Source organism: Miscanthus floridulus, chromosome 18 (genome assembly GCF_019320115.1).
Source record: "Miscanthus floridulus cultivar M001 chromosome 18, ASM1932011v1, whole genome shotgun sequence".
In the NCBI taxonomy this organism is placed as follows: domain Eukaryota; kingdom Viridiplantae; phylum Streptophyta; class Magnoliopsida; order Poales; family Poaceae; genus Miscanthus; species Miscanthus floridulus.
In genome coordinates this window covers 125,643,432-125,666,583 of record NC_089597.1, presented here as the reverse complement: position 1 = coordinate 125,666,583, position 23,152 = coordinate 125,643,432, and the positions used below count along the sequence as shown (strand labels likewise).

Here is a 23,152-nt window from a genome sequence, read left to right as displayed (position 1 = left end):
TAGGGAGGGGAACGGGAAGAACAGAAAGATCATGAGAAAAGGAAAGAGCAGGTTTTGAAATATAAAACCACTTCTCCGCCCAATTCCTGACAGAATCAGAAAGGGTAGGAGAAGGGAAAGAAACTCCTTGACGAGATTGGATAAGGCAGCAGCCGAGAAAAGGAGTATTATTTCCGTCTGACAAACGCACACGGAAAAAATGACAAAAAAGAAGAAGATTTGGAGGAATTCCAACGAAAACCTCGCAAAAATGCACGAAGGTAGAAAGAAAAAGAACCCCGTTAGGGGTAAGATGATGGATTTGAATCCCATAGGATCCAAGAAACTCAAGCAAGAAATCGGACGGGGGATAACAGAGCCCCGCCCGCACGAAAGGAACAAAAAGAACAGATTGATTCGGAGTGGGAGAAGGGACATCGTGCTCACCAGGACCAGAGAAATTAGAGAGACATTTCTCTAGAAGAAGGCCATGAGCAACAAGCAGATCCAACTTCGCCTCCGAAGTTGACGGCTTGGGGAGTTGCCTCTGCATTTTCCGCATCGCAACAAATTCGGTGTTCTCGATCACCTTGAGCGCCGCCTCCTCGTTGATAGACTTGCTCTTATTCTTGCTCTTGTTCTTCGCCACCATCTCAAAAAAGCAAAGACAAGATTTGGACGGAAATAGTAGGGGATCGAAGGCACAACGGAGCTAGGGTTTTGGCTGAGATTGGGGAATTTTTTACAGCAAAGGCAAGTTAAGCCAACAGTAACAGAGCAGTTATCTTTATACAAGGTAAATACGCGGCCCAAAGTACGCGGTCGCCAAAGGAAGGCCCTTCAAAGTTACCGTTACAGCAATAATTACAGTACGCACCAGAGAAGAGCAACGGTCCGTTCAGATCTCAACGGTTAGATGCCAAAACCGTTCATAAGGAAGCAACGTAGAAAAAGGATGCAACAAATCGGCAACAATACTACACTACAGCCAAAGCATGCAAATACAGAGAAGAACTCGGATACAGTAATAGACAACTCGGCCTCCAGCAGAAACCATCTTATTCATTATTTCTTTCACTCGAAAAACATTGAGATTACAATGGAGTACAAGATTTGATAAATTCAACAAAGAAAGCAAAGGAGATCATTCTAGAGTGGTAGCAAAGAACCCAGTGGAATTAGAGGTTGCAACCCTCCGCACCATGATTCGATATAACTAGCAGAATAAACATAACCTAGATACATCACAACTAGAGAGGATGAAGCAAATCTTGGGTTATGAATAGGGAGACAACCACGTTCTGGACGAGCACACTGATATAGTTACCTCCAAACCAAGACCAGCAAACGACAAAGACCAAAGGAGTACAAATCAAGAACCTTCTACCGGCTTCTTCTCAACAGAGAAGAACCCGGAGAAGGCTCGGGGGCTGCAAGTACCCACCATAGAAAAGCACATTTTTTAATTTTTTTACCCTCCAGCTTTTTTGTACCAAAAAACAAGAGGCTCGGGGGCAAAATTGCACTCGCTGCACTCAAAGAAAAAGAACTCGGAGGACATCAAGACAGAAAGACCCTCTAGCTTTTTGTGCCAAATAGCCAGAGGCTCGGGGGCTGCACTCACTAAGTGCACTTTTTTCAGCAAAAGTGCACATCAGTCAGAAGAAGAATCAAAGAAGACCATCTCAAGATTTCACTTCAAGAAGAACCTGGATCAAGTCTATAACAACTCAGCCCTTGAAGCTCAATCATGAAATGCTCGGGGGCTTGTCGATGGGGAACCCTACGGACCCCCCATAGACCATACTATAGGGAAGTGGGCCTTGGTAACAAGGCCCACAGCCCAATCGCCAAGAAGAACACGTAGCAAAGCAACGTGCAAGACCAAAACTCCAATTCGGACTATACAAGGAAAGACGCCCGAAGCATAGCTTAGGACTCTGACCTTGTATCCGAGTAGGACACAAACAACTACTCTCAGCACCTGAACTATAAAGGGCTGGTGAGGATATCCTCTTGTAAACGACTGAACACACCGAATACTCAAAGCAACACGACGCAAACAGGCTAACGCCAAACTGGACGTAAGGTTATTACTCGACCAAGTCAAGGGCCCGAACCAATATAAATCGTGAGTCTCTTTGCGTGACCGCCGAGTTCCACTATTCGTCGAAGCCCGAACAACTGTCCCGGGTACCCCTATGACAGGCTATCGATGGTAAAACATCGACACTTGCATTTTTAGTAGGTTAGCACAACATTTACTTCGCCTCATAATTATCTAGCCATTAGGACCTTTCAGCTGCAGACTTGCTTAATGCACAGTTTTGTACGAATTCTTGGGGCATCCCTCATTGATCATTATTTTTTCACTTTGCACAGGTCTCCGAGTGGATGAATCTCAAGGGTCGTCAAATTTCTACCAAAGGATCATGCTCTTCACCTGAATTTAATCGGTCATATTCGTGGAGTTGGAGCAGCAGAGACCTACTTCAATAACCTATCTTTGCGCGTGTTTAGTTTCAACTCCAAAATTTCAAAAAAGTGCTATAGTACCCATCACATCGAATCTTGCGATATGTGCATGGAGTATTAAATGTAGACGGAAAAAAAAACTAATTGTACAGTTTGGTTGGAAATTACGAGACGAACGTTTTGAGCCTAATTAGTTCATGATTGAACACTAATTGTCAAATAAAAACGAAAGTGCTATAGTAGTCCAAATTCCCAAATTCCCTAAACTAAACACGCTCTGACAAAGATAAGACAGAAACCCTATCGTGCACTTCTCAACCGCTGCACACGAGAACGCTTGGTTGACAAAGCGTTGGCCCATTTTCAGAAGATGAAAGAGCTGGGTTTTGTGTTCGCCGCGCTCCCCTACAACAACCTCATGAGCCTCTATACCAAAATAGGGCAGCATGAGAGGGTCCCTTTGGTGATGCAGAAATGAAGAGCAATGGGATTGTTCCCGATTATTTTAGCTACAACATATGCATAAATGCTTATGGCACAAGAGCTGACTTTTCTGGGTTAGAGAACACCCTGAAGGAGATGGAATGTGCGCCTCGAGTTGTTGTTCGCTGGTATACCTATGCTGTTGTTGCAAGCCACTACATTAAGGGTGACCTAAGGGAGAATGCATACTCTGTCTTACAGAAAGTAGAGGCAAAAATGGATAAAAAGGATTCGGGTGCCTATAGGCACTTGATTTCCCTGTATGGCCTCGTTGGGGACAAATCAGAGGTCAAGAGGCTATGGGCACTGCAGATGTTGAACTATAAGAGGTATATCAACAAGGGATACATGAACATGCTTGTAGTGCTTGTGAAGCTTATGAGATCGCGGAAGCTGAAGACTTGCTGAAAGAGTGGGAGTCCAGCAAAAATGCATTCGACTTCAGTGTTCCAAATATCCTGCTCAAAGGATACTGCCAAAAGGGCTTGCTGGACAAGGCTGAGGAGCTGCTCCATGGCTTCTTGACCATGGGTAAGAAGCCTTCTGCAACCAGCTGGGCAATTGTGGCAAGTGGCTATACGAAGAAAGGTGATGTCGCGAGAGCTTATGAGCTGACCAAAAATGCCCTCTCTATGTGCGCCCCTAATTCTGGCTGGATCCCGAGTCCTTCGATGATTGAGATGATACTTAAGTATCTTGGAGATGAAGGGGAGGTCAAGGATGTGGAAGCTTTCATTGATCTGCTGAAAGTTGTTGTGCCAATGAACTCTGATATGACCGAGGCTTTGTCAAGGGCTCGTTCGAGAGAAGAAAAGAAAGATGAAGAGGCAACGGAAGCTCCTCGTGAGGATAGTATTGACTGATCTTGATTGTCAGTGAAATGGTGCTTCAGTACTGCTGTCTGATCCTATATACTCCATCCATCCGAAAAGAATCTCGCTATGACGTTCATGCTTAGTTTGACTCGTTTGTAGAAAGTATTAGCAACATTTGTATCTCCCAATAAGTTTATTTATGAAATTATATTCAGCGATTCATCTAATGATACTAATTATGCACTATAAATATTAATTTTTTATATATATTTAGTCAAAGTTAAAAAAAGTTTAACTTCTCGGGAAATGGGAATGAGACTTTTTTTTGGTAAGGGAGTACTACTCCTAATTGTAGATTAAATTAATAGCTAGCTACCCCCTCCTTGGGTAGTTGGTTGTTTTTATTAATTACAGTATACTATCTGAGTTTTATAAGGTGGTGTTTGATTCTTCATTTGTTTTGTGTCCCCTCCATTTTAAATTTGAAGTCTTTTTGTCTTTTTGAGATAATAGATATATAGTTTTTATCATGTATCTAGATATACATCATGTATAGATACATAATAAAAGTTATGTATTTAGAAAAATCATAACGATTTAAAATTTAGATCGGAGGAAATAGTAGCATAATAATCAGACCACCGAGGGGAAGGCATGCCGGTACTTGTGCTTGGTGTAATGCGTGACCGCGTGATCCGTTACCGGCCAGGGCCAGCTGCCACTTCGATCTTGAAGCCAGCAGGCATGGATGGACAAAGGAAAGTCAGGTTCATCTTGGATAGGCCAGTGCCGTCACCGCATAGGCTCCACGGCGGAGATCAAGAGACGTACGTCTGTGTCGGCACTGTCTGTGACCTGATGCACGGCAGCAGGAGCTGCATGGTTGCGGCAGGCAATGGCGCACCGATTGCAGTGGCTATGGCTTCTCCGTGGATGTCGCTAGGCTGCAGGCCGCCTTCCAGATGGCCGAGCCCGACCTCACGCCCCGGCGTCGGGACTCGGGACTGTTTCAAAATGGCGTGGTACTGGTATACCGTTACCTTACCAAACCAAAGGAACGGCCGCAATCATCCATCCCACATCCGATTACCCTATAATTTGATTTCATTTCTATTTGTAACACTAATGGTATCAAAACCAAATTCGTTAAATGTGATGTACTCCCTCTATTCTATAACATAATGTATTTTAAAAATTTTAGAATAAACTAAGAGAATACAAAAACACACACTATATCCTTACTCTATTTTTAATTAGCCGCTATCATCAGCGTGCTAATAGAGATTGATTGATAAATGGAAATTAACGATATAATACTTGCCAAATTTGTACTACTATTCAATGCACAACTATTTTTTTTCTAAAATCTTTTATATTTAGATATAACTTTTTTAATGTTTAAATGCATTGTATTCGTGGACTGAGGAGGGAGTACTTACTCATGAAATACCATGTGTCGTCTGTTCGCTCACTCATTTCAAGCAGACATTTTAGTCCCTCGCATGGGACTGCATGTGCATCTGATTACGATCGCAGACGTTTCAATGCCTAGCCCCAATACCTAGCTAGACGTCTTCGCCACAAGAAGAAAAGCAAACACGCTCTTGGGCCTCGTTTGGTTCGTGGCTGCATAAAGTTGCCTGAACTAGACATGCATCCTCAAGCGTCGAATTTTGGATGTCTGGAGGCTGGAGCTTGTTTCCTGGAAAACATTTACCTGCGAGGCCTCCAACCAAACATTTGGTGGCGATGTCCGACCGCGACAAATGAGAGGGTTACTTTTGGGCCGTTTGGAGAGGTAGAAGAAGGGCGCCCGCTGCTGGCCTGCACCTTGCGAAGGAGTGTCGCACGATGGCAACATAGGGCAGCCGCGCGAAAGCACACGTCTCAACCAAAACGCCTTCAAATCCTCTCCAAACCAAGAGAGGGAGGCAATTTGAGTGGTTTTCAGAGTTCAGATAAGATATCAGTTAGTTCAAGAAGAAAATCAGACTACGCCAATAATTTAGGGGATGTAGAATGCATTTTTTTTCCCCGTTCGAGCATTCAAGGAGAGGGGCCGACGAGAACTAGGCCCAAAGCCGAAATAGCTAAAGCCCAAATCCCAGAAGAGAGGCCCAAACCACGCACGGGCTACTGCCTGGCAAGCGAGTGCCCGCGAAGCGCCGAAGCTGCCACCCGCCAAGCCGTTCGCCATGGCCTCGTCCTCTCTCTTCGCCGCGGCGCGCCGCCTGCTCAGCCTCGGCCGCCGCGGAGGGCTCCTCCCCGTCCCGCCCTCTCGCGCCGTTGCCAACTCGTATCTCAGCAACAGCGCGGAGGAGGGAACGCCGCCGCCGACCCTGGGGTCCACGCTGTGGCCGCTGGGCAACCCGGGCACACTCCTTGTGCCGGAGATTGAACTGTGGGCGGCGCGGCCCGGAAACCGCCTCGGAGAAGTTGATCTCCGACGCATCGTCAAGGAGCTGCGCACGCGCCGCCGCCACCGCCAGGCCCTCGAGGTAGATACGGCTCTCCTTCATGCCCTGCTCCATTCATTCTAGGTTGCTTGTTGTCGTTGGCGCGTGGAAGGTGTTCGATGAAATGATATGGGGGGATGCTGTTGTTTTTCTTGCCATATTATCTGTCTCTTCGTATTTGCATTTGAGGTGTACGTGTATGATGTGATGCTGCTACAGAAAGAGGGTAGGTTTCTCTCGAGTACAATGTAATGCAGAAATTTCTAAAATGCGATATGCAACTCATTGGTACCACTAGAAACTATGCGCAGCGTTGCCGCACGACAGCCTGTTTTGGCCAGTCCGTGATGCGTGACAGCGTGAGTAATAGAGACCTCGTCCGGTTTCGCACGGTTATTGATACAATTGTTAAACATGGGCAATGGACGCCTCATCTTATAAACCTGGTGATAGTTTAGGCCATGGTAAGATCCGTGGTGTTTAGGTAAGTTTCTTTTGTTTGTATAGTATTTGTTTGTAACATGAGTGATTTCCATGCATCAGAAGTGATGTGAAACTAAGTAGGGTTTTTAGAGCGCATGACTTTATTTTAACATGAACAGAATCTACATTGCTGACTTGTTTCAATTTATTTAGTGATTTGACGAGTTGATAGTGTAGTAAGGAGAAATGTTGTCTTTGTTGGAGAGAATCTAGAGTTTCAGTTAATATCAAATGGTGGTGGCAGAAACAGTAAATGTGGCTGATAATGATTTGAGAGCCTTGTTTCCCTCATGTGCCAGCCATGAACATCGAGCTGCAGCTGCCCACGGGGGATGCACTCGACCCATCGAACTGAACCCAAATATGTAGAAGTAATGCTACAAACACATAAAAACTGTCAACTAAAATTAAGAGCTAAGGAAGCAGACATATAAATGGAGTTTATCCTATTCATATTTACTCTGTAGTTATATGCAGACATGTGTCACATTCTATTGATCTTTTTTTTTTTGAAACGAACGGCAGGAGCTCTGCCTCTCAATTAAGGAAGGAGTAAAAGAGTTTTATGTACAGGTTATAGATCAACCGCCAGGGAAAACAGAGTAGGCCAATAGGAGTGGCAAACACATAGTAGCAGAACACGGGTACAACACAAACTCCAGCTCGCTAGCCTTCTCTTTCGAGAGCCCTTTTTCTTTGTGCAATGTCTTCCTTGATTCTTGAAGCAACCTGCAAGGCCGATTCCTGGGCGTTACTGAAAATTCTTAGATTTCTCTCCTTCCAAAGATTCTAGCATGTGTAAATGACCAAACCGTGGAAGCGCCTTCTTTCTTCTTTTGTGACCTTGGGAACGGTCTCCTCCCACCATGAACTCAAGCGAGTGGGGTCCCGGTCGAACTGAGTCAGCTGTGTGTGTGTCAAAGTGCTCCCAGTTTAGGATTTGGTTCCATACCACCTTGGCGAACGGGCAAAGTAGGGAAAGATGTAAGCACGTTTCTAAGGGGCTATTGCACAGTACGCAGCGATCTTGGTGAGGCCATCCTCTTTTCTGTAGGTTCTCCGCCGTTAGTATTTTTTCCTGCACAAGAATCCATGCGAAGACTTTGCATTTATTTTCCGCCTGGGCCTTCCAAATGAGGTCGCTTTTGAAGATGCCATAGGATCCTTTGAACTCAATCCTATACGTGGAGCGGGTGGAATAGGAACCATTTGCAGTCCATCGCCAAATAATGGAGTCTCGTACGCCTGGCTGCAGGTGGACGGCTTGGATTCTTATCCAAAGGGAGACAAATTCCTCCATGTGCTCGGTGGTGCTGACACGGTTTCTTAGGTAGCGCATCCATCTGCCGTTGTCGAGCTCTTGCTGCACTGATCTGTTTTTCCTTGCAACCAACTCGAACAGGTGCGGGGCGAGGTTTTTGGGGGCCTCGCCATCAAGCCAGTTATCGTGCCAGAAACGAGCCTTGGCTCCGTCACCAATCGTGATTGTGGTTAAAATATGACAACAACACCAAAACAATCGATGGTGGTTTACTGACAGATGAGAAAACGAGCTCATAGCCTAATGGTTGTGATGTTTTAGTAGCACCTCCACTGGCTGGGTTCTACTCCTGGGTCTAGTTTAGTTCATTTCATAGTTTTCAAGCAATACTACTGAGAGAACATATATCATGTGGAATGTGAGGTCTGTAGTTAGTTTTACCATTAAGGGGAAAAAGAATATACAGCTATGAGGATCATGCAAGGAAGTGATCAAGAAAGCAGTAAACTGCACTCATAATTCCTCAACAGACACAAGTCTGTCTCCCAATATTGCCTGAAGCTTACTTGATTCGAATATTTCTACTGGAGCTAATTTTGCATTATCTGTAAATTGTAGAATTTAAGAACTACACAATGCATGTTTTTTACAGGACACAGAGTTAGTAATGGATCTGCACTCAGTAGAAGGATTTGAGTGGCCTATTTGTTCTGCAAAATTCCGATCCAGCACTTGACAAAAATATATATAGCTTCTATAGTTTTGATTCAACAGAAGTATTATATATCAAATGGTAACCCAACTATCAGAGGTAGTAAAGGTAGTAAAAGTCTGAAGATTTAGATACATAAATGGCAACTACTTAGCACAAAAGCATAATTAAATATGATAATCATGTAACAAATCTGGGGCTTGAGAACATTGTTAATAATCACTTCAAATTTTCAGATCATATCAAATTGGTTAAGAACCTATGACAAAGCAAGAATAACAATGATATTTGCTATATCTTTGGAAATTAAAAAGAGAAGCAATATTTCAACAGATGGTGACATGGATGACCAAGGGTGGTTGGTATTATGTTTGATTTAACCTGGCTAAAGAACATGTGTTGGATTGTTGGTCAGGATAAAGCATCTATTACAAACTAGCGATAAATAGGAAATTGGAGGCCATGTATTGGAATTTGAACTGCCTCTGTACTATACCAGTGTACAGCTACTTGGTTTTCTATTAGGTACAGAATTCAGAAAAAAAAATGTTTGCTTGGCCTAGTCACAATAAAAGAAAGAAAGAAAAAATGTCTGAACTCAATTTTGGCATACTTGCCCAGCATATAGTTCAAATATACCATACTTCCAAGCTACAAAAAGTTATATATGTAAAATTCTATCCAGAGTCTACTTGTGCATTTCATCGAGCAGCTCAAGGGTGTCCGGACTCCAGAAACCACCTATTAGCTCAAAGCCTGAATTTGGCACCCAAGATGTGCTAATCATACTAACATGGTGACAATGAGAAATATGCATGGCTGTGACTGGCCTTACTGATGAAGGGGAGGCCTTGCATGTGCTAGCATACCTTGCCAACTCCTCTGTGGACTCCTAGTCGTGGATATGTAGCAAAACAGAAGAGGAGTTGAGTAGTAGGGGCAACATTGGCCAAGGAAATACGACGCGGTAGAGGCGGAGGCCAGAGGGAGAGGGCCACCTCTGTGGAGCTCCACCGCAAGCACCAGGATAGTGGCTAGTGGCGCCGGCGCGTCAGGAGCGTCAGGTGGAGGGCTGGGCGGCACGCCAGCACAGGGAGAGCTCGGACACGAGGCACGCAGCCTGCGTCGTGGCCGAGAAGGCGATGATGCGCCGCAGGGAGCAGGTGGGCGCGGAGGGGAGTAGGCGTTCGAATGTGCGGCCCGCAGGAGCTTTGGAAGCGCCATGTTCGCGAGCTGTGCGTGTGGCCTTGGCGCGCCAGAGGAGTACTGCGCCATAGAGAGGCGCCCCAACTGCGTCGTACACTCCTCGTCCGCAGCCTACATCGGGGCTGAGAGGGCTGGGAGCAGCACACCGTGGTCTCCGCCACCATGCTCGTCCATACCCGACGCAGGTTGCTCGCCCTGTTCCGCACTGCCCTCTGCTGTCCCCCTCGCGTGGCCTCGCTGGTCACCACACCCGTGCGAGTGGGTTCGTGGGCGGAGCACGGGGGACTGGGGAAAAGCGCGGACGGGAGGGGCGGCTGCACGATTGTAGCCTGGGGTGGGCAAGGCCGATGGGCAATTCGAGAAGGAGCGAGACGAGAAGACGGGATCGCGGCCTAACAGGCACGCCGCCCGCTATCGTCTGGACGAGAAGTAGTTCGGGACCCGACCGATCCATGATCGGACACTTCATATCGTGTCATTTGTCAGATCCGGTGGTTAGCAGGTTAGCAGGTGACGTGGTCCGATCCGCTGCCTGTCTTTTGGTTCAGGATTCCTATGTAGAGATGCTAATCACATGAAATATTTTTTTGTGAATACTTTTTCCTTCTCTGAACGACATGGAGAGGACTGATACAAAGAGGGCAACTTGAATTATCGCTAGGAATTCAGGAGTCCAGAGAGAGATTGGTCTGCTTTTCAGTCATAGGTACCACTTATGTGCTGACCCCTATCTGTCTCCACAATGCTGGTCAACATATAGGATTCAGTACAAGCTTGTCCATCATTGCTTCTTTGTCATAGCACATGATTAGTGAAACATGTCCTCAAGAAGCATATATTACTTTTTTTGAACGCAAGAAGCATATATTACTAGGACTTGGCGTTGCAGACTTGCTGTATGCACAGTTTTGTATGAATTCTTGGCATCCCTCATTGATCATTATCTTTTCATTTTGCACAGGTCTCTGAGTGGATGAATCTCAAGGGCCACGTCAAATTTCTGCCAAAGGATCATGCTGTTCACCTGGATTTAATCGGTCATATTCATGGAGTTGGAGCAGCAGAGACCTACTTCAATAACCTATCTGACAAAGATAAGACAGAGAAACCATATGGTGCACTTCTCAACTGCTTCGCACGAGAACGCTTGGTCGACAAAGCGTTGGCCCATTTTCAGAAGATGAAAGAGCTGGGTTTTGTGTTCACCGCGCTCCCCTACAACAACCTCATGAGCCTCTATACCAACATAGGGCAGCATGAGAGGGTCCCTTTGGTGATGGCAGAAATGAAGCGCAATGGGATTGTTCCCGATAATTTTAGCTACAGAATATGCATAAATTCTTATGGCACAAGAGCTGACTTTTTGGGGTTGGAGAACACCCTGGAGGAGATGGAATGTGAGCCTGACTGGAATACCTATGCTGTCGTGGCAAGCCAATACACTAAGGGTGACCTGAGGGAGAAGGCATACTCTGCCTTAAAGAAAGCAGAGGCAAAAATGGGTAAAAAGGATTTGGATGCCTATAGACGCTTGATTTCCCTGTATGGCCACCTTGGGGACAAATCAGAGGTCAAGAGGCTATGGGCGCTGCAAATGTCGAACTGTAAGAGGCATCTTAACACGGACTACACCAACATGCTTGCAGTGCTTGTGAAGCTTGATGAGATCGTGGAAGCTGAAGACTTGCTGAAAGAGTGGGAGTCCAGCAAAAATGAATTGCACTTCAAAGTTCCAAATGTGCTGCTCAAATGGTACTGCCAAAAGGGCTTGCTGGACAAGGCCGAGGCGCTGCTCGACGGCTTCTTGATAAAGGGAAAGATGCCTCCTTCAACAAGCTGGGAAATTGTGGCAAGTGGCTATACGGAGAAAGGTGATGTCGCGAGAGCTTATGAGCTGACCAAAAATGCCCTCTATATGTACGCCCCTAATTCTGGCTGGATCCCTGAGCCTTCGATGATTGAGATGATACTTAAGTATCTTGGAGATGAAGGGGAGGTCAAGGATGTCGAAGCTTTCATTGATCTGCTGAAAGTTGCTGTGCCAATGAACTCTGATATGACCGAGGCTTTGTCAAGGGCTCGTGGGAGAGTAGAAAAGAAAGTTGTAGAAGCAACGGGAGCTCCTCGTGAGGATACTATTGCCTGAGCTGATTGTCAGTGAAACCGTTCTTCAGTACTGCTGTCTGATCATATACTCGTTGTAGTAAATTAGGTTAATAATTATTGATTATTATATCTAAGTGTTAAGGTGGTGTTTCGTTCGCCATTTTGTTTTGTCGTAATCAGATCACGGCGTAGGCATCGACGGGATAGACTCAGGAAAGCAAGCCTGGTTCATCTTGGAGGCCGGTGCCGTGGCCGCATAAGCTCCTTGGCGGAGATCATGATGGCAGGAGGTGCACATGGCTGGTTGCGGCAACCGAAGGCCGCAATCATCCATCCCACCTCCGATTAACCTGTAATTTGATTTCCCATTTGCGTTACAGACTCACCAAACTAAACACTAGTGGTATTACTTTAGTATAGGAGTACTTCATTGTTTGAGTAAAATGCACTGTAGGTCCTCAAACTATTGGCTTCTTCCCATCTACGTCCTCAAACTATTAAACCAACTATCTAGGTCCCTGATCTATTTCCATGGCACACGCACGGTCCAGATACAGCCACGTCAGCCCACATAATCCGACGTGGCCGTGCCAGAGTGGCAGATGAAGGGCGAGGTCATCGCATTTTATCAAACCCCCCCTGCGAACGTTGTCTTCCTTACTTTCAACTGCAGCCACCCTCTCCCCCAATCTCTGTCAGCCGAGAGAAGGCAAGGGCGGGCTAGGGCGGCGGCGAACTCGCGGGCAGGGAGAGATCACGAGGGCGGGCCGGGGCTGCAGCGAACTCGCGGCCCCACCAACGTCGGTGTCAACGAGCTCCGCGGTGGGTGCCGCCCGGCCGCACAAATTGCGGCGCGGCGGCACCATGGCAGGGCGTCGACGATTGAAAGGGGAGCTGGCTCCAACCTATGGTAAGTGCCCTAGAGTTGTATCCTATACTCAATGCTATCTGTGCCAGATCAATTTGGAGGCGTAGTAGTTGGTCTGGTAGGCTTGCTTGATATGCTCCGATTCGGTGCTTAATTTTAGGCTTGTTTTTCGTTCTTTAGGGCCTGACCATAGTTTAATCCCTGATGTTCAACAAACCTTTCCTGACTCTGAACATAGGTTTTGTGTTAGGCACCTCTACTCCAACTTCTAGGGGCAGTTCAAAGGGGAAAACCTGAAGAATCAGCTTTGGGCTTGTGCAAGGGCAAGTACAGTGCCAAGATGGAATCAAGAGATGGACAAAATGAAACTACTCAACAAAGATGCCCATGCTTGGTTAGAGAAAATGGCCCCAAACACTTGGGTTAGGGCATTTTTTTAGTGAGTACCCAAAATGTGATATTTTGCTGAACAATACCTGTGAAGTGTTTAACAGGTACATTTTAGAAGCTAGAGAACTTCCTATCTTAAGCATGCTGCAAAGGATCAAGGGACAGCTCATGGCCAGGCACTACAACAAACAAAAAAGAAGTGCAAGAGAAATGGGGAGGGATGCTAATCTGTCCAAAGATCAGGAAGAAATTGGCAAGACATGCAGAGATGGCCAACACATGCTATGTAATTCCAAGTGGGAGTGGTGTATTTGAGGCTCATGACAGGGAGTGGCAATTTAATGTAGACATTGGAGGAAGGCATTGCGATTGCAAGAGGTGGAGCTTGACAGGTATACCCTGCAGTCATGCAATTTCTTGCTTGAGGCATGAGAGGATACCTGAGGAGTCAGTGCTGCCTTGGTGTTACTCTACTGAAGCTTTTAAGAAGGCATATGGATGCTACATTCACCCATGCAATGACAAGTCCACTTGGGAAAAGGTTGGTGACCCACAAGTTCAACCACCTGTGTATGAAAAAAGGGTTGGAAGACCACCTAAAGCTAGAAGGAAAGCAGCACATGAAGTTGGTGGACCAAATGGGCCAAGACTAACCAAACATGGAGTAACCATGCATTGTAGTCACTATGGAGAACCTGGGCACAACTCAGCAACCTGTGAGAGAAAGAAAGCAGGAGAACCAGCAGTGAAAAAATCAAGGAAGAAAGCTAGTCCATCTGTGCCAGATCAACATTCCAGCCAACAACCTGCCACTGTCCAGGTTTGTGCAAAACCAACCAAATGCTTAATTGGATGACATTATATGAAACTCATTTGTAACTTTCTTTAGGAGATGAACCTGCAAGAAAGTGTAACACAACCACTTATGTCAACTTTGGAGAACCCAATGGTGTCACAACTGCAAGATGAGGCAACACCTTCTTCCCAGCTCCTAGCACTATTTTTTTCTCCTTTGTAAGACTAATAATTGGATCCCATTATTGCAGGCTGCCCAAGCTGTGAGGCAAACTGCAGTGAGGCAACCTATTCCAGATTGTGCCTACATCAGCTCCAATCTCCCACCAGCAAGACACATGCCACTTACAACAGCATCCAAGATTGTGAGGGCCAGCAGGGTACCTGCAGAGAAGAAGAAGAAGGCAGCCAAGGCCAAATCCAAGTCCAAGAAAGGGACAAATGGAGAGAAGTGAAGACAATGTGGTGTCTTACTTTTGTGTAGCAGCTACTGTTTCTTTTGTACAGCAGCAATGGCTGCCTTTTGTCAAGCAGCTAAGCTTGCCTTTTGTGCAGTGATCATAGATATATAGATCATTTGCAATGCAAACAGTAGGGTGGTAGAAGGAATGGCCTAAACTATGGTATGTAACTGCAGTGACTGATGGTCAAAGAACTAATGGCCTAAGCTATGATATGTAACTGCAGTGACTGAATTGACAATGAAATTCCAGTGATCTGGTATATGTCACCATGTTATCAACTTCTGTCATTTGGTGTAAGAGAATTACATAAAAGCTAACTGAAACATACTTGCATTGATACAAACTCATATTCCATTCATTGAACATGAACATGGTTATTACAGCTTGTAAACTGAAACATACTTGAACACATGGTTCAGTAGAGGTGCTAAGCTGCCACTTCTACATGAAAAACATGGTTATTACACCCAGAACAAGAAAAACAGCAGCAACTACAAGGCACACTGCTACAATATTTCCTAGGTCTACCAACTTAGCTTTTCAGCTACTCTATCACTTCCATTCTTCAGAGACACTACATCAGCAAGCAAATGTGTCAATTCAGTCTTGTTTGCTTCCACTACTCCCTCTAAGCGTCCAATTGCAATCTTGATCTGCTCAACTTCATTCATGGAATCCTCATGCCTAATGCCGGCGTCAGCAGTCCCTCTCTTCTCCACCAATCCCTTGGCAATCAGCAGCTTCTCATACTTGTCGGCAAACAAATACCAAGGGCAAGTTGTAGAGTCCTGCAATTTGTACAGTAAGACTACAACAAGAGTATCATCGCTGTTGAACAGGGAGGGAACAATTGAAGAGGTCGGCACTTGCATCTCTCTCATGGAGCCGGCACTTGAAGAAGATGGCCCCCGGAACCTTAGATCCTGGACCCGAAGTGAGCTCGAGGATCTCCTCGCCGCATTTAGGGCACGGCACAAGGGACAGCCCAGTGCGCGCGCCCAATCTCAGGGGCCCAACCCTCTGCGCGGATGACGAGCTGCCGAGCGACATCGCAGACTGCGTGGAGGCGCTGCGGACCGAAGAATGCGGGCGCGGGCGGCCGGACCGGAGATAGCGGCTGCGGGCGGCGAGCAGCAAGCGGCAGGCGACGAGCAGCCTGAAGAAGATTGGGGAAGAGAAGGCCGGAGTACCAACTAATGAACAGAACATTGGCGGGGGGCTTTTCTGCTAAATTGGCATGACCTCGCCCTTCATCTGCCACTCTGGCACGGCCACGTCGGATTATGTGGCTGACGTGGCTGCATCTGGACAGTGCGTGTGCCGCGGAAATAGATCAGGGACCTAGACAGTTGGTTTAATAGTTTGAGGACGTAGATGGGAAGGAGCCAATAGTTTGAGGACCTACAATGCATTTTACTCTCATTGTTTTAAGTGCTAAAATAATACCAATCTGATCCCCTGTGCTTCCATTTGATGTCATATGGACTCCTCTTTTCCTATATCCAGCTCCGCCACTAAGGACGAAGGTACTATATGCAAGACGGCCGTGGGATATGAATCGGCAATAGATTATTCTTAGCTTTAGATTCTTGATTCCCTGATGAAGTGATTCTGGTAGAGTAGGATAGAGAGCAGGTTTGAATTAATTCTACAGTGATTCAGTGATTTCTAGCTTTACGTGGGAATGGAGGAGTAATTTGTTCTCACCAGAACCTATTGTCTGTTACTCTGTTTGGCTGAGGAAAAAATGATAGAAACTGATTGAAAGAAGAGTTACTCAATCATGGACCTGGAAAGGTCGAGTGGGCCTAACAACAGGTAGTTCATACATACGGCCTGGCCCGGCGGCGTTCCTTTGGCAAGCCCGGCCCGGCCCTCTTCTTCTTCCTATAGTCCTCCGGCCATTCCTCCACCCACCCCAGGGCCAAAGCCGCCGCCGCCGCCAGTTCGATCCCCAGCCAATTCGGAAGAGGCCACCGGCTACCGTACCAAGGCGATAGAGAGGCAGATGCAGCGCCTCTCGCGGTCGACCCTAGGAAATCGCTGGTGGTGTCCAGCTGTTGCGCCACAACGACGACGTGGACGACTCGCTGATGCGGCAGCATCGACGACGACCCTTCCAACCCAGCAGCTTTCCCGATTCTCCTTGCACGGACAACCGTGGAGCATCATTGTAGCAACCTATTCCAAGGTGACCACTACTACGATCATCAGCGCCATAACCACTACTACGACGACGGCGATGCCAACACCACTGCCGCCGCAGCTGAGGAAGAAGAAGGTGTATGGGCCGCGAGGATGATCCCCTACAGCAGACACCGTGACGGCACCATATTCAAGAATCTGTGGTACTGGAAATCCGAGTACTTCTGGCTCGATCCCACCGACCGCGACGAGACACCGGTGGAGCCGATGAGGTTCTCGGCGCCCAACGCAGACTGCTGGCACGATGAGCCGGACGACGACTGCGGCTACCATAAGCCATTTGACATGCTGCAGGTTTTCTCGCTGAAGCTGGCTAGAGCTCCTCCAGCTCCAATGAACACTACTGGTGCTGCTGGGGCCGGGTTGGTGCAGCTGTATGGGTACATCGCCACACGGGACGCCGTTGACTCGAAGCTCAACTACGTGTTCAGACGCAGCAGGGACGATCCGATCGCCGTGTCCCTGCCCGCGCGGCAGGGCTCTCCCATCGAGATGACCGGCCCCAAGAGAGGCATCGCGCTTGACACCTACGTCATTTTGGAGTTCGACATGAGGATCCAGACCGGGGACAGGGATGAAGACGATGTGCAGCTGATCGACGGGATGCGCATGCCGGGCAAACCGTTCACTCACCGCATCAGTGGCGACGCCGGCGGCGCCGTCGACATGTCGTTGAGCGATGTCTGCGGATTCGAGGCCACGGTGGAGGTTGCCATATCCGAGGTGGGAGATGATCGTGCTTTCGATTTCTCTCTCGGCTGTGTTGTTTCGTTGCTGTTTGGTGTACGCAAGGAGTTTCAGCTCTTTGGTGGCCATGTCGCTGAACCCTGTTGCTTGAGGAGGTTTGTGGTTGCTATCTCGATGGATACTGTGATACATCTGAAGTTAAAGGCGGTAGAGCAGAACAATGGCGTCGTCTCCAATGTCGTTGAGAGTTGTTGTTCCTTTGAAGCTAAGGTGCATGGATGTGATGTGCCAGCAATGAAGTAAAGCTTGATGACATCGCTTCTGTTTCAGTGAAGGTGACGTGGTCGGTCGTCGACGTTTAGTTGAATAAATAAATTCATTCATTCGTTCGTTGTGTTTGCTGTTTAGTTTTAAGCTGTGTCAGTTATATATATATTCTCTTTGTACTGTATGGATCGGATGAGTAATTGACCATATATTATTGCTCACTTCTCCTGTCTGAATTTTAAGATGATTTCAGGTAACACTTTTGTACCACCAAATAGTATAAGTAAATCGTTATTTTTGTGATTTGTTATTTGCCTTTATGTCATAATGTATTAATTTTTTTGTCCTTGTCTGCCTATAGAAATTTTTAATTGTCTTTATGTCAACATATATTAGATTTTGTTAAGTTTGTGGTTTTGTCTAATGGATTTCTTATCGTCGGTACTAAAAATTGCAGATTGCCCTATAGAAATTGCAACGAATGAAATTTGCAACTTTAGTACAAAATATATACAATAATCGTCGTCTGAAAGGAAATAAAAAATTCAGGCACCTGAATTTTAACAAGTCCTCATTTTGCACCGGAACTGAAGTGCCGTTAATAAAGCCCTTGTTTAAAAAAAAAAGTTGGTTATGTTAGAGTATACAGTATACTACAAGCATACCTCGTATATATTCTTATATACTGAGAACAATAATTGCACTTAGTGTAGATGATGTAGATGACTTGAATTAATAGGTTGAAAGTTAGTGAACTGACATGATATCAGTGGAAAATGATGTGGATAGTTAATGCGAGAAAATAGTAATTGTACTTAGTGGAGGTGATGTGGATGGCTTACATTAATATGTTAAAAGCAGTCGACTGGGCATGGCATCAGTGGGAGATGATTTGGATAGTTAGTGATAATTTATGTGGATGGCATTAAGAACCAAATCAACCAATCGCAAGCCGGCGATGTCATCCCAGGGATCCATCTTCAAGTGGATTAGTGGATAGGCTTAGTATTAACCATAGATCTAATCCCGCGGTTACTATTCATCCGTGTAACACCGACATCCCGAAGGGACATCAAGGTAACTGCCATATACCAGAGATCAATCAATGGAAAGCACAATTCAATTTTTTTTTCTATTCTTCTCGTGTTCAATCTCTGCCGCGCCTCTTTGCACTTGAGCATTTTGACTTACAAGAGATGACTTGTATGTTGTGACAGAACTTACGGCGGTGGTTTAAAAATACAAAATAATATAGATATAGATATAAATTGCATATCTTCATATATGATATATTAGAATTAATTTTTTCATAATCTTACTTTAGCCTTATCTGTCAGCAATTAAGGTGACTTTGGTCCACGTTAGTTGAATAATAAATTCACTCATTGTGTTTATTATTCATATAGGTTGCTCATATAGCGAATAAATTAACATGCAAGCACACAGGTGTGATTATGAAAGCAAGTAGTGTGTATAAATAGATGATATACTGATATACATGCACGCATACCGTACTAGTACTTGACCAAAAAAAACTCAGAACAGTAATTGGAAAATTGGCAGCCGCGGATAGTCAGAGAGGAAGAACAAGCCACTGGGCTGTCTCAACTTGTTAACGGGCTAAGCTTTATCCCGATTTTCGGCCTGTTCGGTAAGCTTAATCGGGCCCATTATATACTTGCTAGCCGTCACTTCCAGCAGCTCTTTGCTCTTGGTACCAGCCCACCAGTCCAACCCAGACTACACACCCAACTCACGCATTGATCCCCAATGGCCGCCGCCACCGGCGGCCGGGCCGTCGCCGTAGCCGGTCCAGCCAGCACTGGAGCACGGCCTCGTCGCCCGCGCCCCTGCTCCTGCCCCGCGGCGCCGAGGTCGAGGTCCGCCTCGACGGCGAAGGATTCCACGGCTCCTGGTACGAGGCCACGATCGTCGACTTCGCGCCCGCGAATGGCCGCCGCGTCCGCGACTACACCGCCACATACTCGCACCTCGTCGACAATGATGTCTGCAGCGCCATCACGGAGATTGTACTGGCCATCCAAGTCCGTCCCCGGCCGCCGCCGCCGCCGCCCCCGTCGGAGTCGTCGTCCCCGCCGCGGTTCCACCTCTACGACATCGTAGAGGCGTTCCACTACGACGGCTGGTGGACAGGCATCGTCATGTCCACCCCCGACCCTGAACCCGGCGCCTCCGCCACCGCCACCGTCACCATTGGCTTCCCCATCACCCGCGAGGCAATCGAGTTCCCGCCCCACCTCGTCCGGCCCCGTCGTGACTACGTCCACGGGCACTGGGTCCCCTCGCGGGCGGCGATGGCTGCCCCCAGCTTCAAGCTCCAGGTCTACAAGGTCGGGGAAAAGGTCGAGGTGGGGAGGCACCGGGACTTTTACGGCTACTCCTGGTTCGCTGCCACTGTGGCGAGGGTCGTCGACGAACTCAGCTACGTCGTGGACTACGGAGAGGGGAAGGCCACGGAGTACGTCCATTGACAGTTCATCAGGCCGGCTTTAGAACATTTCTGCAGGGACAGTGAGAGTGAGTTGCAGCTGGTGCCTGGCAGTGAGGTCCAGGCGTACTGTAGAGGGGCGTGGTCGTTGGGAGAGGTGGACAGGGTCATCAGTGGGAAGTGGAAGTATAAGTTCATTGTTGGTAACAAGAAGGAATATCGGCTGGTGACCAAGGTGGTGGAATTTCTTAAGCCCATAAACAATTGGAACGATTGGATCGCCAATGAAAGGAGGATTGTGACTGCTAGTGCTAAGAGACCATCTAACTTGAGGAGACTGTCCGTGTCTGGAGAAAGTCCAAGGCCACCGGTTGATGTGACATCCAATGGTGATGAACAACACAGTCATGATCCTGAGGCCCTGTTCGCTTGAACTTATCAACCGTACCGTTTTAGCAAAATAACATTGTTTTTCTCTCACAACAAATCAGCATCAGCATTAGCATCAGCATCAGCCGTTTTTCCAGCCAGCCGAACAGGGCCTCCGGCCACCAAAAAGTCAAGGAAAGATCTGAAGCAGCCGGATGGCATATTAGCTGAAGGTTCAGAACATAGCCCACATTGCTCATTGGTGATGGACACTCCTTTGTCTGATCAGAACAGAAATGATTATGTGTGCGCAGGTCATTCTGCTACTCAAGTAGCTAAAAGCAATCGTGTTATGGAAAGAGTCATCCCATCTCTTGATTATCGGGTCCAACAGGCTGGCGGGGAAGTGGATGAGAGCTCGGGCTTTCTACGTCGTCTTCAAAATGCTAGGAGCTCAAAATCCACCATATACAGTTCTCCATTTAGGAGCTGCTTAGCTTCTGAGAGCTTGTTGCCTTCACCACAGTCTCTTTCTTCATTGAGGCCGGCTGATGAATATCTGTTCAAGCCCCCGAACAATTGCAGTGGCAACCGACGGAGGATTGTGGTTGCTAAGAGACTGGTTAACTTGAGGACATTGTCCATGTCTTGTGAAAATCCAAGCTCCCCTGTTGATGTGACATCCAATGGTGATGAATACAGTCTTGATCGTGGATCTTCGGCCACCAAAAAGTCAAGGAAAGATCTGAAGCAGCTAGATGGCACATTAGCTGAAGATTTGGAACATAGCTCAGTGGTGATGGGCACTCCTTTGTCTGATCAGAACAGAAATGATCACGTGTGCACAGATCATTCTACTACTCAAGTAGCTAAAAGCAACCGTGTTATGGAAACAGTCATCCCATCTATTGATTATCGGGTCCAACAGGCTGGTGGGAAAGTGGATCAACAGGCTGGTGGGAAAGTGGATCAGCAGTCTGGTGGGAAATTGGATGAGAGCTCGGGCTTTCGACGTCGTCTTCAGAATGCTAGGAGCTCACAATCCACCATAGTCAGTTCTCCATTGAGGGGCTGCTCAGCTTCTGAGAGCTTTTTGCCCTCACCACTGGCTGATGGCAAGCCTCTATTTGTCAAGAGCTCAGCTATGTGGCCTCAAATTGAAACAATGGATGTGTTTAGTGCGCATCCTCAACGACCGCATTTCCTTCCACTAAGAGAATTTCACCCAACAATGCGTGAAGGAATGGCATTAGGTCTGATGGCTGTATTTCCCGACTTAGTGAGGAATATAAAGAAAGCAAGCATAGACAACAACATGGAATGGTTCGAGGACAAGTTTAGTACACTCCGTCATCTGGAGGGACATGGATTTAGTGTCCAGTCTTTGCATAGCACCCTGACCAAATTGGTCAAAATCAAATCTCAAAACACTATTTGTCTTGGAGAAATGGACAAGCTGGATGTAGAGATAGAGGTGGAGACAGCTTCATTAACCCGAATGGGTGCACTACTCGATGAAAAAGATAGTTCTATAGCTGAGCTCGAGCAGAAACTTGGGGCCCTTCGCCAGGAAACCCAGAAGATTGCAGTGGAGATGGAAACTAAAGGCACAAAGCTCTCGAGACTCAAGTCAAAGCATAGCAAGTTCAAGGAAGCCTATGGCGATGCGAAACTGGAGTTTCACAGTGTCTTGGCCACTCTCTAACTGCTTGGAAGCAGCTAACCTGATGCGTCGGCTTTTGACACGTGTCAGGTTTTGACATCATTTCAGTGCTTGTGACATTTTTTTATGCTTGGGGGTTGGAGGTCTTAGGGTCATGTAGGTATTAGGGTGAACGTCATATGATCATCCGCTACCTTTTTATGTATTTGTAAGATGCTCATGATGGCTGACTTAGGTAGCCTGATGAAATATCGACGCTTTATATATTTGCTCAGTTCTCCTGTCTGCCAGACACCTGTGTTTTTGGTTTTATTCAGGCGACAGGATTGCCTTTCGATCCAGCTTGATTTCTGTGCGGCATAAAGGTTCTAATTGGGCTTGCTTCTGTTTAGGAGTTGGATCCAAGCTAATCTCAGACCCACCAACACCCCTGAATCCTCTTGTTCCTCTTACCCATTAATCTTGTATTTTGCATTTTGCTGGAGCTGCGTAGCGGATTTTTTGGTGAACGCCGCTGTCCGCCCGACCCTGAATCCGATGTTGGAGCTCTCCTGGGGGAGCTCGAGTGAGGTATCGCGTGTCGGTTTGCTCCATCTCCTCCCACATTCGCTAACAACACGGTAGCTACATCGGCAGCCCCAGCATGATACGTGTCCGGTGGCCATCCGATGGGTCACTAGAAATTACGGTTTCGTCACAACCCTCTTTTTTCTGTAGATCCACCTCCTTCCACTCTTCATTGTGCAGGAACTTCTGCTTATTTCTCCCAGTTAGCTTAAATTTTGTCCTCACATGTAATGTATTTCTGTTTCATCTCATCTCCAGCTTTTATTCTATTCCCAGGGATGCATCGGTTCCTCACGACAAAGTGATAAGATTCTACTCACAAACAGAGGCACCCTCAGGTAACAATGTACTGCATGTTTGCAATCACCAAATCTTATTACTGCCTGCACACTGATCTCTTTACTTTGTTGACAAGAATTCAACAAGGGAATGGAACACTCCCTGGAAAGACT

General features: G+C 46.8%; 2 protein-coding genes and 3 pseudogenes across 2 annotated transcripts; all 5 read left to right on the top strand.

Moving 5' to 3' along the window:
* The first annotated feature begins 895 nt into the window (after positions 1-895).
* Positions 896-3,800, top strand: LOC136524603 (pentatricopeptide repeat-containing protein At4g21705, mitochondrial-like; annotated as a pseudogene).
* Positions 3,801-5,914: 2,114 nt separating this feature from the next.
* On the top strand, positions 5,915-12,244 carry LOC136522254 (pentatricopeptide repeat-containing protein At4g21705, mitochondrial-like). The gene is made up of 2 exons (XM_066516069.1): positions 5,915-6,250; positions 10,832-12,244. The coding sequence occupies exons 1-2, from the start codon at positions 5,948-5,950 to the stop codon at positions 12,014-12,016; spliced, it is 1,488 nt and encodes a 495-aa protein (XP_066372166.1). The 5' UTR covers positions 5,915-5,947; the 3' UTR covers positions 12,017-12,244.
* Positions 12,245-16,791: 4,547 nt separating this feature from the next.
* Positions 16,792-17,747, top strand: LOC136524602 (uncharacterized; annotated as a pseudogene).
* Positions 17,748-19,422: 1,675 nt separating this feature from the next.
* On the top strand, positions 19,423-20,534 carry LOC136522337 (protein AGENET DOMAIN (AGD)-CONTAINING P1-like; annotated as a pseudogene).
* Positions 20,535-20,652: 118 nt separating this feature from the next.
* Positions 20,653-22,717, top strand: LOC136522336 (DUF724 domain-containing protein 3-like). The gene has a single exon (XM_066516166.1). It carries the CDS (start codon positions 20,736-20,738, stop codon positions 22,173-22,175), a length of 1,440 nt encoding a protein of 479 aa, XP_066372263.1. The 5' UTR covers positions 20,653-20,735; the 3' UTR covers positions 22,176-22,717.
* Positions 22,718-23,152: the final 435 nt, after the last annotated feature.

Bases quoted from the DNA above. Each gene is read 5' to 3' on its own strand.
- LOC136522254 (XM_066516069.1), top strand. From the start codon at position 5,948: ATGGCCTCGTCCTCTCTCTTCGCCGCGGCGCGCCGCCTGCTCAGCCTC. The intron at 6,251-10,831 runs GTAGATACGGCT...CATTTTGCACAG, and splicing joins GCCACCGCCAGGCCCTCGAG to GTCTCTGAGTGGATGAATCT.
- LOC136522336 (XM_066516166.1), top strand. From the start codon at position 20,736: ATGGACACTCCTTTGTCTGATCAGAACAGAAATGATTATGTGTGCGCA.